We start from the raw sequence: 16,470 nt of genomic DNA, 5'->3' as shown, positions 1-16,470 counted from the left end.
AATAATATTCAAAATGCAGATGAGGTTAAAGATCATAGGTACACTATCAAAAGCATTTTCATCCACATTTGATCAGCCAAACTGCATCATAATACATGCTCAATGATACGAACCATAGCTATTTGAACATAACAATTATCACAAAGAATGTAACAAATATATTCATCACTGCCCTCAAAATATTAAAAGGTCGTCATGAAAATACTTATCTCAAAATACATCTTTTTGTTACCTTCTATGCATGGTTTGTTGAGACCATTAGAGTTGAGCACAAATAAATAGCACCCTTGTTTTATTGTATTGCAAGAGCCTCAGACCCCTAGCAGACACTGGCCATCGCCAAAGGAGCTTATCATCCATGTCCACAGAGTTACCACAGACTAATTTTGTAACTTAATGCCAATAAAGACTACATCTGATAAACATGGTATTCTTCCTATTCATTAACCTATACATTAGTTTATGGTATAAAAATATACTTGACATAGACATGTTGGTATCTTTTCCAATCACAGATTGTGTTGGGCTCCCTTTTAAGAATCCATGGATATGGGCGATACCGTAAAGAACAATGAACAGTGTCTCCCAGCTGGGTCTTAGACCAATATGAAAGCCAGCCTTCACAAGGCTACATATTATCTGGCATTAAGGCTTGCTGCCTGTACACATAGTACTACTAATTGTCTATCACAAGAATATGTTTCTTGACCTAATAATTTATGATCTAATAAAGAGCTGGCTTGACCGTCAGCCTGTGAATTTGTTGTTCTCCATTCCTCACAATAACTGTTTTCCATGCGTTCACCATCCTCGTATGAGCCGTGCCATATATATTTCATTGGCCTAGAAAAAAACAAGGGGAAAAATGAATAGTGTTAGACCCTCTTTATCATAAGAACATAAACTGGCCTCAAAAAGAAACTTATAATTTTTCACAAGGTCATATCTTAAAGTCCTCTCCATAAAAATAAACACAGGATTACTTCAATACTCTACTCTAAACACATGTCAGTAACCAAACAGCTGTCCAACTGACACAACAGCAAAATGCACTGACATGGAACACCTTTCTGGACCAAAATTCACATCCCAACAGATTTCTTTTGTTGGGTTCCAATTATTCGCCTGTGAATGTGGTCCCGGAAGCTGTTCCGTATCAGTGCATTTTACTGTTGTGTCAGTTGGACAACTGCTTGGTTACTGACATGTGTTTAGAGTAGAGTATTGAAGTTATCCTATGTGTAATGTTTGTTCATGTACAGGCGAATAATTGGAACCCAACAAAAGAAATCTGTTGGGATGTGAATTTTGGTCCAGGAAGGTGTTCCATGTCAGTGCATTTTGATGTTGTGTCAAAAATTATAGCCATTGGTAACAAGTAAGATATGTATATTATAGGGGCAAGGACTACAACTACTGCACTGACAATTCAGCAATTCAAGGCAAGTAGTTTTTGATTTATTGATCAAATATTGGTTTTCCCTCATTTTTTACTGTAACTCCACAACTGTAGTCTGTGTTGAAATAAAATTTCCAGTGCAGTAGTTGTAGTCCTTGCCCCTATACTATACATATCTTACGTGTCACCAATGCGCTATAATTTTTGAGAAAAATGCAAAAATAGGCACAAAATTGGGCAGGGGTGTAGTACCCCTTAATATAAACTCTAGCACTCTAACAAATAATGTGTGTTTTTATTTGACAAAAATATTCTGTCTATATATTCTTGCTCTGAAAAAACAGGAAAAAAAATCAGGCAAAAATGTTCCAAATTGGGCTAAAAATAAATACAATCAAAGAAATTTGGGCGAAAAATACAAACCAGGAATTCCTGTTAAACAGAAGAATTCTCATGCCTGATGAGCAACTTACCATGTGTCGTCTGCCATGACATCTTTGCCATCGAATGAATAGATAGAATAACTACTGTCAAAGTTGGTTGAACCATCATCTGTATCAAATATTTTCTCCCAGGATTTGTACAAAATCTCATTCTGAAAACACAAACAAAAAGTAAGGTACTCTTTATACAAGGGAAAGAAGAATTAAACATCGCACACTAGCACAGTTAAACATGAAATTACAAGAGGAAACATAACATGCATAGGCAGATATACCAGAGTAAAAACTCAGAACATACCTGCCTGTGCGGGGACTCTTGTTATTTGTTATCTTATGAGCCAATTTATTTGTGTGCTTGTGGCTTTGGTTTCCAGATTTGTGATTCTTGCAGTAATATTAAAATTCTAAATTTGTAAACAACTTTTCAAAGACATTTTAATAATATGTGACCATTCGCCACAACTGAGCCTGGATGTCGCCAGTGCCACTATTGAGATATGCTCCATTGAACTTAACAATAAACAATAGGAAACAAAGGATTTATTGACTGTTTTATTGATTTTTCACTACTTAAATGTCAAGTACTATAGACATGATATACATCATTTTAAAGCTAATTTCAAGCAGAATATTTTGGTTGAATATCTCAAAAATGATGATTGGCGACTTCAGGGCTCAGTTGTGCTGGATGGTCACATATTTAAGGTCAACAGCACCTTAAATGGCCACAGCACTAAGTGCTTTTCGCAATGTGTGTCAATGGCGAACGCTTGGGCATATTTATGTAAGAATATCAATAAGGATGCTCATGAATGTTATATTTTATTGCGTATACATCTGGTGCACTCGACTTAAACGTTTCGGATGTTGATTTGAAAAGGTCTATCACACTAAAAGTTACGATGTATATTTTTGAGCACTTGTAAAGTATGCATGTGCCTCCTTTATAAGCAGTATTTTTGTCACTGAATGGCGCTACCCTGAATCAAGAAAGCATAACTAATAATGCTGATAATGTATCAGATATTATATCAAAATTGCCCTTACTTGATGATGCCCACATCTAAAACATATTAATCAAATCTTCAGGCACAGTTCAGACAGTGTCTGCCTTTCAATTTGGTCAGTGAAAAAAAATTACATCTCCTTGGTTTTCATCTGAAGCATCAATCTTTCTGCTAAAACATACAGTTGGATCCTGTCTTAAATGTTTCAATAATATAAAAAGAAAGCCATTTTTCCCAAACTGAATTATTCTCCATAAATTTAACTTAACATAAATTTAACTTAACTTAACTTAACTGGACATATCATACCTAAGAAAATGCTGAATTGCACATAATCATCTTATAGATAAAGTTAAAAATGTCTTCAAATTTCTAGGACAAATATGCATCAATTAACCCAGATACTCACCCTTGAATTAGCTATGGGTAGATCTCTGTCATTTCTATTGACAATTTCTTTGACATCCTGCAACCTTGATGATAAGAAAGCTCTGTATGTTCCTCTGAGACCATGCTGTGTGGCCTGTTTGTAACACTGGTAGTCGGCTCCTCGTATACCCCCAAGACTCTGAGGACCACTCTGCGTGCCTGCTAATGGCTCATTCAATGCATATAGATATAACTGTGAAAATTAAGGCAGAACAGACAACGCATATGTTAATATCAACAAAATCATAGAGACTCTTAATAATGAAAACTGTGATCATCTTTATAAGGCAAAAAGAAATTTGTTTGCTTGCCCTCCACTGACCGACCCAATTTGTTTTTTCTTCTAGTTTTTAGTTTAGGATTTTAATGTTTTTACTACTTTTTCTCTGTTAAAATTTTGATATTTCTTAAGAAGAAAATCATTACTGTAAACATATTATAACAATTATAACTCTCCATTCCTGCACCAATGTTTCCAATAAACTTGGTGTCTGATACCTGTAAGTATGCAGTTGTTCTAATTTAATCCATTTCTATGGTTTATCTTGCATATTTAAGGTCTGAAGTGAAGTATTGACTTTTCGAAATATTTTTCAGACCGACCGACCCACCCTAAAAATCCCACTGGAGGGCAAGCAAACAATTTTTTTCCTAATGACTCAATATGGAGTAGGTATCTGTGTATTATGTAACTGTACCTGTGCTGTTATTCTCCCCATTATTCATGTCACACCACCTGCCACAATGGTGCAACAGCACACCCATTGAGGAGTCATTTTCTTATGTATATATCTGTGATACCATAACTTCAATTTTCTTACTCCCGTCTCACTTACTTGTATCAGGTCCCATATGGTCATCATTTCTTTTTAAACTATCTTAAGATGGGTCACACAGTGTATATTGTAACTCACAGCACTTTTAAATATTTACAAATTTGCATGACTGTTTTTTCTGAAAAGAATTATTTTCAGAACAAGATTGTTATCAATCTTGACCTGCCCAACAAGAAATATCTCTAACAATTGTATTTATACTTACCATAGGATCATCCTGTACTGGAATGTTTGGGCCCACAAAGAATGGTTGTGTTGTGGGATACACTGAGCTTATAGATAATGTAGTCACCTTTTCCTGTCAAAACAAAGTAAAACAGCTGGTTAGAAGTCATGATGAGACGTCGTAAGTTTTTAATTACAAATTCAAATTTGGTTGGTTAATGGCCTGAGCTTTCGATCCTAGCAGGATCTTTATAGGAGTTAGAGTGACCATGGAGAGTGATAAGATAAATGCTTTAGCAAAACTTAAAAAGAAAACCATATATATCCAAATTGTATATTATGCATAACAAAGACAGATAATGCTAAATCCATGCTGAATGATTATAACAAACAAACCCATGACTAGTTTAAATCAAATGACACAAAGTGCTGTGAACAGGCAGTAGATTAAATAGCAGGTACATACATAATTAATTACATTTATATTAATTAATATTAATTGATATTAATCTCTTTTATAAATATATGTAAATTGTAATTATGAAGTCAGTTAATGATTATGAAGCAAGTGATATAAGAATATACAAAAAAAAAAAAAAAAACCTGATTTGACATATTTTCCAAATGAAAAATTGACAAAAATGAAGAAAACAGGAGTGAGAAGTTCCACTCAATTGATAGGTTTTTAAGTGTCAGTACAGACTAAAATGTCAAAATCCATCCTTATTGTTACGCTTTTTTGGCTTCAAACATGTTTTAGAAATCATAGGATCTGTTGAATTATGTGCAAAGTTTGAATTTCACCAATTTCAAAAACAAGAAGCTTATATTAAAAATAACATAAAAATACATATCTGAAAGAACATTCTGTGAGTCAAATTAATCAGACTAATAGATGCAGCCAACATTTATTTGTTGAAATAGTGTTATACATTTATACTGTTCACAAAAATGATCATGCTTCCATTAATGTCAGTCAAAATTGTCAAATGGTTAATTACATATGTAGTCCACATCAGAATAAAGCAATAAGCTTAAATTAATGTGCATGATCCAATATCAGCATTTAGCTTGGTGACAAAGGAACAATTCAAAGCTCAAACCAAACTGATTCAATTCCATCAGCATACCCCCAATCCGCAACAAAAATCAGTGATACTCAACTTCTAACAATTGTTTTTGGTGTTTTTAATATTTTTTATCAATATACATTTATATCTATATGTCATAAACCCATCTGTTACTTCCTTTGGTTCTGCATGAAGCTGTATATTTCTCACCTTTTCATCTTGAATGTGAATTTAACCCTGTAGCTGCTAATCTTAAGAACATACTTATTAATGCCACAGTTCTATTGGGCTTCTAAAAAACACATGTCCACAAAATTTGCTATGCCATTTGACAACTTCTAAATCAAATTGAACTCCCTTAAATAAATTTCATAAATATAGTCTTTTCATAAGAAATTATGGAAAATTAACTTAGTAAATGAAAAATAAACAATAGCATAAAATAATAATAGCTGATAAGAAAATGATAATATATGTTTGAGTCCCTGAACCATAATGTAGGTGCTTACAGTTAGGAGAGGTAGTGGTGCTGGTTGCGATGTAGTTGCATCTTTTGTGGGGTATTTAAGGTTGAATACTGCACCAAGCTGTATGAATGAATGGTAGGGCAACAATGAGGTTATAACAACAACAAAGAAAAAACATATAATATCAATACATACAACACACATGCACAGATCTTGTGAAGACTATTCGATAAGGCAGCAAAAAAACACCCTGTTATATGGGCCACCAAAATTTGAAAATCCTGTACAAATGAATACTGATCTAAATTTTGTTTTCATAAATAATGAATTGTCATAATAATAAAAAAAAAACGAGAGGAGAGGAGAGGAGAGGAGAGGAAGGAATGGTAGGATAGGGGAAGGGGCAGGTTTTCAGTATCAGTTTGGTCAGTAAAAATTGTCAATCATTTTGCATTAAGTTCATGATCAGATAAACTCCACAAATGGCACCCCCATGTTGCACAAGCGAGAAAGGCTGAAGTTCTATCTTGGACAATCCTTCTCCAGTCTTAAACACCTCCTTGACAAATTTCTGGCTGTGAAAAACTAGCATGGTCACATATATGGCTTACATCGTCAATAACAAATCATAAAAAAACCCACCCGACTGACCCGTCTTCAAGAGTCCCTCCACCAGTAAAAACAGGGTTTTCTTTTTCATTGCCTTAAAAATTCTTCATGAATATTCTTGTACATATTAATAAGCCAGTATTTTATCTTACCAAACGATCTCTTACATTAAAACTTTTTACTAACATTGAATAATTCCAATCTGATAAATCTAAAAATGACAAAAAATATTTTCTTCCAAATAGACCTAGTGCATGAGTACTCCATGGAAAACTTGAAAATCATTTTTTAAACCAGAAAACAAGATGCCACATGACCCTAAATTATGTTGAAATTAAATACAATTGTATAAATGTGAGCAATATCAAACCTGAAATCAGCGGTAAACTTGAATAATCTCATGTCTGTTAAAATTATCATATATATATATTATATGCTATTGATATGCAAATTTCTACTAAAGTGAAGTTGTAGAATCAAACTTGCAGTAAAGATTTTTGCAAGATCGTTTGATAAGATACAATCAATGAATTGTTAAATAAATAAGATATCCACTTATAATGTATGTTTCTATGCTATAATTTGGTTCACCTCAAGTTCAGTAGTGACGTATAAAGCGTATTTCACTGGCCTCTCTACCGAATCGCGCATGTATTGTTAATCGCGGAGAACATACATGTACACGTACAAGCATGCATACAAGGGCAGTTTGTCTACACATGTGCAGGGCAACTGCGAAAAAGCATTGACATCACTACTACCTGAAGCGAACCAATGTATAGGGTTAAACGACTGTCGCTTTTTAGTAGTCAACACCAAATAGTTGTGACTGCTATGACTATGACGGCTACTGGGCTATTCCAGTTGAAATCCATACGCCACCTGTGGAAGACATAACCTTAATCTTCCACACAGGGAGTGTGAATTTCAAATAGGGGTATTTGAATGGGCGACTCTATTTGAAATCTATACCCCTGTGAGGGAGATTAAGTTCATGTTTTCCATATGGGGTGCATATGGATTTTAACTGGAAAAGTCCATTGGAAGGATCAAAAATTGAATAAAAGTTCACAGCATCATGAGTATTTAATAAATAACCAAATAAACATGGTCTGCAGAATGTAAAGGGTAATCAACAAACTGTACACACACAAAACACTGCTAATTTATGCAAACAAATAAAACTTCTTGACATGAAATGATTTTACAGTGTAAATCAAGCTACATTTTGTGAAATATTAATTAAGTTCACTTATTTATGATAGCTAGATACCATATTTCGTCAAATAGTCGCCCCCCTCAAATAAACGCCCCCACCACTTTTTTCAACCAAGATGTTTCAAAAATGCCGATATTTCCATGCTATCTTGTGTAGTAAGCGTACCAAGTTGCGCACATGGTCGATAATAGCGTCAATAATTGGCGAAAATCTGGATCAGAAACCCGCAAGTGAGCCAGAAGTCAGTGTTTCTAGTTCACAGTTCGTCATTTTAGCGTGTGTTTTTAGTTGACCTAATGATTTTAACGGGAATTATTGTTCTAAAATTGAACTTGAATAAACGCCCCCCCCCCCCCTTGGGAAAATGTAACGCCCCCGGGGGTGTTTATTTGACGAAATACGGTAGTCAATTATCACCAGTTCATAGTCATGACTTCTGCTAATAGTCACAACTACTGTAGTCGCGACTACTGCCAATAGTCAGTACTACTGCTAGTAGTCGTGACTACTTAGTCATGTAATCCTATACTATACCAACACAGATGGTTGCTATACCATAACATATTTGCAACTTCAGATATCAAAAACTGAATGGAAGATTCAGACCCAACTTGGTTAGATCTGAAACATGCTTAATATAATTTTGATTAATTTTGTCTTGTTTTTTTTAGTCGGGTAGGGCTTTTATATATCTTTGTTGTGTCCTTCAGGAAATTTATCCATTATTTTTCTGTGTGGGTGGTGTAATGCAATGCTCCAAATCTGATTATGACAATGTGTTGAAACAAATGAATTTATTCATTTCATAAGTTATGAAGTCTATTTGCTAAGACCATCCACATGATCAAATTATGATGAAATCACACACACATATGAAAGCAAATTATAAACCACAACAGTGACCTAGTAAAATATTCATAATACATTTTGTTTAGAATAATTATTAGTCAGTATTTCACTTTATAAATATATGTTACCTTCCCAAAACAATTTAATTTCCTTGTCAACTAAACACAATCAAACATCCCCACCCTTATCATCTAGTAGACATAAAGTTGAGAGCTAATATATAACCATATTGTATACACATAGTACAAAGTTGACAACTGTGTATTATGGCACAACATTGGACTACATTCCACACAATAAGGTAGCAGTTCAAATATCATGACCTTACAGCCAAAGTGAGAGTCAATTTCAAAAATCAAGGTGACCATATTGACCGCAAGGATGTTTTCTATAATTGTAGATATCAGTGACGGCAAATGATGCAAAAATAACACCAAGTTTTGAAACTAAAACCGATAGAAGGTACAGATTCAAAAGTTTGTGCACATGACAATAACCTTATTCACCATGTTAATAGGGCTTGCTATGGTAAACCATGACTACCGTATTTCGTCAAATAAACGCCCCCGGGGGCGTTACATTTTCCCAAGGGGGGGGGGGCGTTTATTCAAGGTCAATTTTAGAACGATAATTCCCGTTAAAATCATTAGGTAAACTAAAACACACGCTAAAATGACGAACTATGAACTAGAAACACTGCTTCTGGCTCACTTCCGGGTTTCTGATCCAGATTTTCGCCAATTATTGACACTATTATGGACCATGTGCACAACTTGGTAAGCTTACTACACAAGATAGCATGGAAATATCGGCATTTTTGAAACATCTTGGTTGAAAAAAGTGGTGGGGAGTTTATTTGAGGGGGGCGACTATTTGACGAAATACGGTATGTTGACGGAAAGTGAAACAAAATATTTAATTTAATCATATCAGTCCTGATGAAGAGTATACAAACCAACATAATAGGGTTCCAACTTACGAATTTGTACCTACCATCTTCCATTGTTTTAGTTTCATAACTTGGTTATTAATGCATCATTTGCTGTTACAAATACCTCAAATTGTCGCTCAGAAGATGATTTCACTTCACTGCGCAGTCGCAGCAAAAACACTAGCGGTGACCAGCGGCAAGCCGATGTATCGATCACTCCACTGCTTTGCCACTCCCAGCACCGCTGGGAGTTGAATTCAAGTCAACTCGGAATGGTGCCGCTCTACACGTTTGAGAACAAAATACAATTTTGGAGCAATGCTGAGTGGCAAGAGTGGCTTTAAGAGTCATGCCGCTACCGCTCAGCGGTGTGCCGCTCCACTTGTAGAAAAAGTACAAGTGGCATGATGAAGCATCATGCCGCTCAGCGGCAAGCGGCAGAAAGTATGAAACCAGCATTACAATATCATATTGATCATGCCCAGTTCACACCATGCATCACACCATAACCAAATGATATTTAATCATTACATTAATGACTTACCAATGGCACCTGCTGCATGCCTTGTTTGACTCGGATATACAATTCCTCATCATCTAAAACAAAGGCTAGTGTTCCTGGTGTTAGAGCATAAGCTTTTTCTAACATTTCACCATTTGTGTAGTATTGAATAACCTGCAAGCAAACAAAAAGAAAAAAAAACTTAATACTCATTTTACTTTCTTTTTTCCCCACTTTTCAGCCTTCACAGTTCCTCTTGGATATTTGTGAGTGGCAAATTTCAACCACCTATAATGCTTTGGTTTTGAAGCTACATAGTACTCACTAGAGTAGAATATAACTTTTCCGTATAGAAGTTATTACTCGACAACGGCTTCTCAATATAAGTGTTCAGGCCTTGACCCTAAGTGTTCAGGCCTTGACCCTAAGTGTTCAGGCCTTGACCCTAAGTGTTCAGGCCTTGACCCAGCCCTGCTAAGTTTATATTTTGTGGGCCTGTATTGCTCGCACATATTTCTAGCTATCAACTTGTTCACACATGGCTAAAAATTATTTATATAATATGTACCCCTCAGATGTACACTCTTATAGATTGACTTGAACTTTCCATTCAGGCCCTCAGAAATTTGTTTGGGGCCCTAGGAAATTTAAATGGAAGGCCCTCTTTATCCCTGTAAATGTTACATCTTTACAAATGGGGTGCCCCTGTATGTACTATTTAGCTATATCAACTGCATGTTAAAAGCTATTATTTGAATATTGCCAGAAAAACTATTTCATAATCTGAAAAATATTTAAGTGCACAAAAGTTTACACAAAAATTAAGATATTACCAAACTAAATGTGTTGGAAAAATTAAAACAGTACAACAGACATGGTGACTTACTCCTGCACCTCCTCCACCTGATGATCCTGTTCTTCCTGGTGGTCCTGGGGGACCTGGTGGCCCTGGTACTGGACTAAAGCCTGCTCCTCCATCAGGTGATGGGATATATGCAGCAGGTTCACCTGGGGGTCCTGGGGGACCAGGTGGACCCCTCCGGCCTAGGCCTGGTGGACCCTGTGTTCCTGGTAAACCACGTTCACCTTGGATAGCATCACCTTTAGGACCCTGTAAATGGAAGTCATTGGTGGTAACAGTCAGGACATAATTAGAATAGTGACTTGTTGTTTGATAATGTCATAACTATGTTATTGTTTCCTCAAATGAAAATGTTGATACTTATAAATAATAAAATATATTCAGAACTTATTGTTCAACTTCCTGCTAATGAAGTCATTTTAACATTTACAATAGAGTTAATAATGATATGAAACCCCAATATTTATGGACAAAGAATTATTTTAGTATATGACCCCTTTCATACAAACCCAAGGTTCTTGGACATTTAAAAAGAATGCCACCCGATTTCGGTTTGGAAGCCCACTATTGGAAATTAGTTTCACAAAATATTTTATTTATATGTGTCCCTATAATAATTTTTAAAGGGTTAGTTATAAAATCTAACATACACAATAGTGATTCAGCTGGCAACAGAGCTGAAATTCTTAGCTAACTTGGTGAAACTAAAATCAATGATGTAACAACGTACCTTTGGTCCTGGTGGGCCTGGTGGTCCAATGTAGATATCTCCATCAAATCCTCCTGCCCCACCACCTGGTTCACCCTAGGAGTAATGACAAGCAAATATATATCAAATCAAGGAAGTTCTTCAATACACACCATTACCCAAACCAAAGGGATCTTAACTCTCTTCACGCGGGTGTCGACTGCAGACGACAAGTTTCAAAAATTTTGAAAAATTCAAAAATTTCAGTGATGTAAATTTTTATGACCATATTTGGAATACGCATGAAAAATGGATTAAAATGAGTACAAACAAGCCTAGTATTGGTCCAGTAGTTCTTAAGATAGCCCTTGATATTTTGAAAAAATATTTCAAAACTTCAACTTTTCCCGTTGAAGCGCATGGCTAGCACGCAGAGCATTAAATAGGTGGCCTGCATTCTTAATCCGACCAACCTACAAATAATGTGTTTGGCCAATGAATTGGCTCCAAAATATAAAGAAAAACAATCAGGTGTATTTGGCCCTTTAGCAGGCATATTTCAAAAAAGTTTGGCCCTTCAACATTTGTATGTAATTGAGAACCACTGGCCTAAACCATCTGATAATGGCATAATGGTCAGAAATATTGACCAGCTATCTTTTTATGGTTAAGTTCAGGTAGAATTACCAAGGTGGTTGGTTGAATCCTATTCTTGGCATTGAAAAACAATTGAGGCATTCTCAAATGTGTATAGGCAAAATAGAACTTCATATCAATGCCAACACAAGATGTTTTTTATTTTCTTTGTTGTGCTACAAAATATACACATCACTCCCAATTAGCATGAAACAAATATTTCTTAATGCACATTAATGATTTCATCTGCTTACCTTTGCTCCCTTGAGTCCTGGAGTGCCTGATAGACCCTGTACACCATCATAGCCAGGAGGACCCTGTCAATGCAAGCAATAAGTCGGTGTAAGAACAGATCTTCTGTTATAGAATACTGAGCATATGACTTTGTGAAAGTTCTTCTTAACAATAATCGATACAAAAAAAAACCTGATATCATTATGACACATGTTGTGTATGTGTACTGATGTTTGCTCATAGCACTACTTATCACATATCATATCAGTTAACACAGACCATCAATGTCTTCATTGCTTCCAAGTTTACAGTTATAAAATTTATGCTCAGCTAACTTACATAGTTAACTTGACTTGAGTCTTGATAGTACACATACTAACAAACATGCCACACACGTTTGCTGTCAAACGAGGATAATGCACCCAATTATCCAAGTGTGGACTATGTGCCTGCCTTTCAATCATCAGACTGAGGACATCTGCTGCCATCTTTTGTGCTTTAAGCTTTGCAAATGCAAATTACACGTCACAGTACAGGGCAACCGTGGACACGCCTAGTACTAACCAATAAGGGATGTTTCGTCAAATGCAAAGTGTCCGTGATTGACGTCACACCCATAATTCATCAAAACCTACCAAATGGTGGACAACATTGATCTCTTGAAGCCGAGAAGAAGCCTTTTTTTATAATTACATTTGTTTAAATGTTGAAGCTTTAAAAGTAGTTAGCAACTTACAGGTGGGCCTGGACGTCCTGGGTCACCAATCTTTCCTTCTGCACCTGGTCTACCCCTTAAACCATCAATACCTGGAAGACCTGAGAAGAACAGTACCACAAAGTCTTGTTATAAAGCAGGGATGGTTAACACGCATGGAGATAAGTTCACATTTATTTGGAAATCATTGCAAAGGAAGAAACTCAACAGCAAAATATATGTTTTAAAAAAACATACACAACAAAAGCTTGAACTGAACTTTTTTTTAAATAAACATGGATCTGACTATTAACAAACACAGCAAACAAACTATTACAACTAATTTGTGACAATCAGTGCCAAAATATAATTACTTAAATAATACTTTTGGTATGTTTAAAACAGTGGGGTTAAGATAACCAAAGTTTATTTTTCCTTTGTATTTAAAGGGCTTGGTAACCCACAGTATTTTTGTGGGACCTGAGAGCATATCAAACATACCAAATTGCATTCTGTATACGGGTAATGTCCTGATGATATCAAATAATTTCAATTTTTTTGCGCTGTACAATACAAATTTGATAGCAAATTATTATAAATTGACATTTTTGACATTTAACAGGCCTCAAAGTTAACTTTATAAATCTAATTATATAGCTTAAAGTGTATGTAGCTGGGAGGAAAAGACACCCATCATATGAACATTTTGACCTTTCGTATTGAAGATATAACATATCAGTTCGGGGGCACTCGTAATAACCGGACGTCTCTGATTTCAAAGACGGGTCAGTGATTTCACATACGGGGTCTGTGATATCACATACGTCCGAGCTTTGTTGACAGCTGGGCACTCGATGCAGCACATCGAAGCTGAGTGTATTAGAATAAGCTTTCCTATGTTTAGCAAATATCTACCTGTGCAAAAATTATATCTATCTGTACAAATTCTGACAAATGGTCCCAGAACACACTTAGATTGCAATGGCCAAAATCAAATGTTTTGATAGTAAAATTAGCAGGCACTCAACATGCTCAACTTGGGCTAGCTACAACCCTGATAAGGCCTATACACAAAAATTATTCCCACTGCGCTGGCACGTTCATCAAAACTACTTATATCGTCTGCGACTGGGTTTTGAAACTAGGGAGTATGTGATTTATGAGACGCTCTGAAATATGATACTCTTATGTGACATGACGCTTCAAGAGTATTTGATATCAGAGACGTCTTTGAATTAGCAGTGCCCCCGAACTGATATAGAATATCCCAAAAACTATTAATCAGCCATCACTAGCATAACACGATTGTTTAGCTTGAAGAAAATGATACTGAATGTTATTATCCTGAATCAATTGAGTTTGCTATTCCTTATGCCCTGGTGCTTACACGCCCATATAACTATTCAAAATCACATCATGGGAGAGTAATTTTAATATTTAGACTGGTGTTAACACCAAAGCGTAGGAAATCGCCAAGCTCTCAGATATCTACTGCTTCTTACCAGAAGGTCCTGGTACACCCACAGGTCCGGAGTCACCTTTTTCACCTTTAAGTCCTTCTGGTCCTTGTGGTCCAATAATTGATGGAGGTCCCTATCAAAATGCATAATACCATAACAATCAATATTGGCATCACTCGACAGCTGTTACATTGACCTTGAAATTATATTTCAGGTATATTTTATTAAAATGTCATTGCAGTAAAAAAAAACTGAATTGGGACACAATTTACAATTTACAAATATCAAAATTTACACATTAATTAATACATCAAATATATATATATATATATATATTTATGTAGTGTTTCAAAATAATATATTACTACATTAAAAACATGTTCAAAGAAAACAGGATTATAAATCACAATTTAAAACAAATTTATAAAGAAATCAAAAAGATAATAGTAGTGCACTGGTAGTGAAGCTCACCTGCATGTATTGCACAAAAACATTTAATTAATTGGATTGCACATTGATTATGGGTGAATGAATTTTATTGAGCATAAACAAGCTAAAAGGCACTTTATTAAAAGTTAAAAAGGTCACTGATGAAAATCATGCAAGCAGCTAGCACAAAAAGTGGTGTGATTTAAGAAGTATAGGAAGGTAGCTCATTTAAAAGACTGGTAAGATAGGGCAGTGGGCTGTTCTTAAATCGGTCAGTTTTGCACGGTATGGTTTGAATTATGCTCCTTTCCAGAGTTGCATATTTGACCTAAACTCAGAGCAGGGGAACCACCTTGAGAATCTTTCAGAGCTGCTAGCTTTGATGGCAAATTCCTTGCAGATATGAATTCTGCGGTCCACAAGAGACTGAAGGTTGAGGACTTCCAATGCATCAGAGTAGGTTGTATAATCTGAGGAAAGGATGCAACGGCACACGAGCTTCTGAATCTTCTCAAGGCGGTTCACCTGCTGCTGCTTAATTATATACAATTATTTGTCCACATTTTGGGAAAAAATAAAACCTCAACCCATAATATGCAGAACATACAATATGTGTACAATATTAACAAAATATGAAAGTAACTTTATACAATTATTTGTCCACATGTTTAGAAAAAATAAAACCTCAACCCATTATATGCAGAACATACAATATGTGTACAATATTAACAAAATATGAAAGTAACTTCAGCCAATAAAATAAAGAACAGGACAACTTACTTCTCCGTTAGGGTCTGTGATGGTGTATCCAGGTGGCCCAGGTGGTCCACTTTCACCTTTACCTCCCTGTTAAAATAAACACAAAATGAGGTTGGTTACAAGATTCATTCTTGTATAGAAAGCCTTTCTTGTTTTGTCAAAAGTAACATGTCAGACACATTTTTTTTCAGCGAAAAGGGATAAAATAGTCAATATAATAAAATCAAATACAAAAATGGGTGCTAATGGCCATGTTCATAGAGCTCACAAGAACTCAGAGAACTTGCATCAAAGTTTGAATGCATGCAATTTGCTAATAACTATAACTCATTTATGAATAGACTGAATTTTACTTTGTATATTCATTTCTTTTCAACACATCAAATGAGAAATAATAAACTAATTACCTTAGGTCCAATGTAACCAACTCCCTGGAAAAAGAAAGAGAGAACAAAACCATTAGTGATAAAAGTTTCATATAACAAAACAAACTTGTAAATGTTATATATAATTACATCAAGAAGAAGGTAAGCATTACTTTGATATTCAGGTCTTTTACATGACTATGAATTGTACACATCTTGACTAGTCACTTTAGTCTACTAAAAGGAAATGGTGGTTTACTCACATCAACTCCTGGAGGTCCAGCTGGACCTGGTTGTCCAATAAGTCCGGGTGGTCCTTCACGTCCCTAAAACACAATCAAAAGTGATAACTGTTTGTTAAATGTGCATCTACATACAAGTCGAGGATTATCATTTCAGTCATTCTTCTGAAAACCG

The 16,470-nt window shown here is 35.4% G+C and overlaps 1 protein-coding gene across 50 annotated transcripts in view; it reads right to left on the bottom strand.

Moving 5' to 3' along the window:
* The window catches only part of LOC140154836 (uncharacterized), a 210,216-nt gene continuing 193,746 nt past the window's right edge, over positions 1–16,470 (bottom strand). For all 50 annotated transcript variants that reach the window (XM_072177461.1, XM_072177434.1, XM_072177437.1 and 47 more), the window contains 14 exons: positions 16,317–16,379; positions 16,096–16,119; positions 15,710–15,775; positions 14,543–14,633; positions 13,083–13,162; positions 12,367–12,429; positions 11,519–11,593; positions 10,813–11,037; positions 9,969–10,100; positions 5,859–5,936; positions 4,320–4,412; positions 3,259–3,471; positions 1,873–1,994; positions 1–843 (listed from right to left, as the gene is read on the bottom strand). In XM_072177461.1, coding sequence (XP_072033562.1) covers positions 636–843; positions 1,873–1,994; positions 3,259–3,471; positions 4,320–4,412; positions 5,859–5,936; positions 9,969–10,100; positions 10,813–11,037; positions 11,519–11,593; positions 12,367–12,429; positions 13,083–13,162; positions 14,543–14,633; positions 15,710–15,775; positions 16,096–16,119; positions 16,317–16,379 — 1,533 coding nt within the window. In that variant the 3' untranslated portion in view covers positions 1–635. The remainder of the gene's footprint in view (positions 844–1,872; positions 1,995–3,258; positions 3,472–4,319; positions 4,413–5,858; positions 5,937–9,968; positions 10,101–10,812; positions 11,038–11,518; positions 11,594–12,366; positions 12,430–13,082; positions 13,163–14,542; positions 14,634–15,709; positions 15,776–16,095; positions 16,120–16,316; positions 16,380–16,470) is intronic.

The sequence above is a fragment of the Amphiura filiformis genome, chromosome 6, assembly GCF_039555335.1.
Source record: "Amphiura filiformis chromosome 6, Afil_fr2py, whole genome shotgun sequence".
Taxonomy (NCBI): Eukaryota; Metazoa; Echinodermata; class Ophiuroidea; order Amphilepidida; family Amphiuridae; genus Amphiura; species Amphiura filiformis.
Note: the sequence above shows the minus strand (reverse complement) of the source record. Positions and strands in the feature narration are given on the sequence as shown.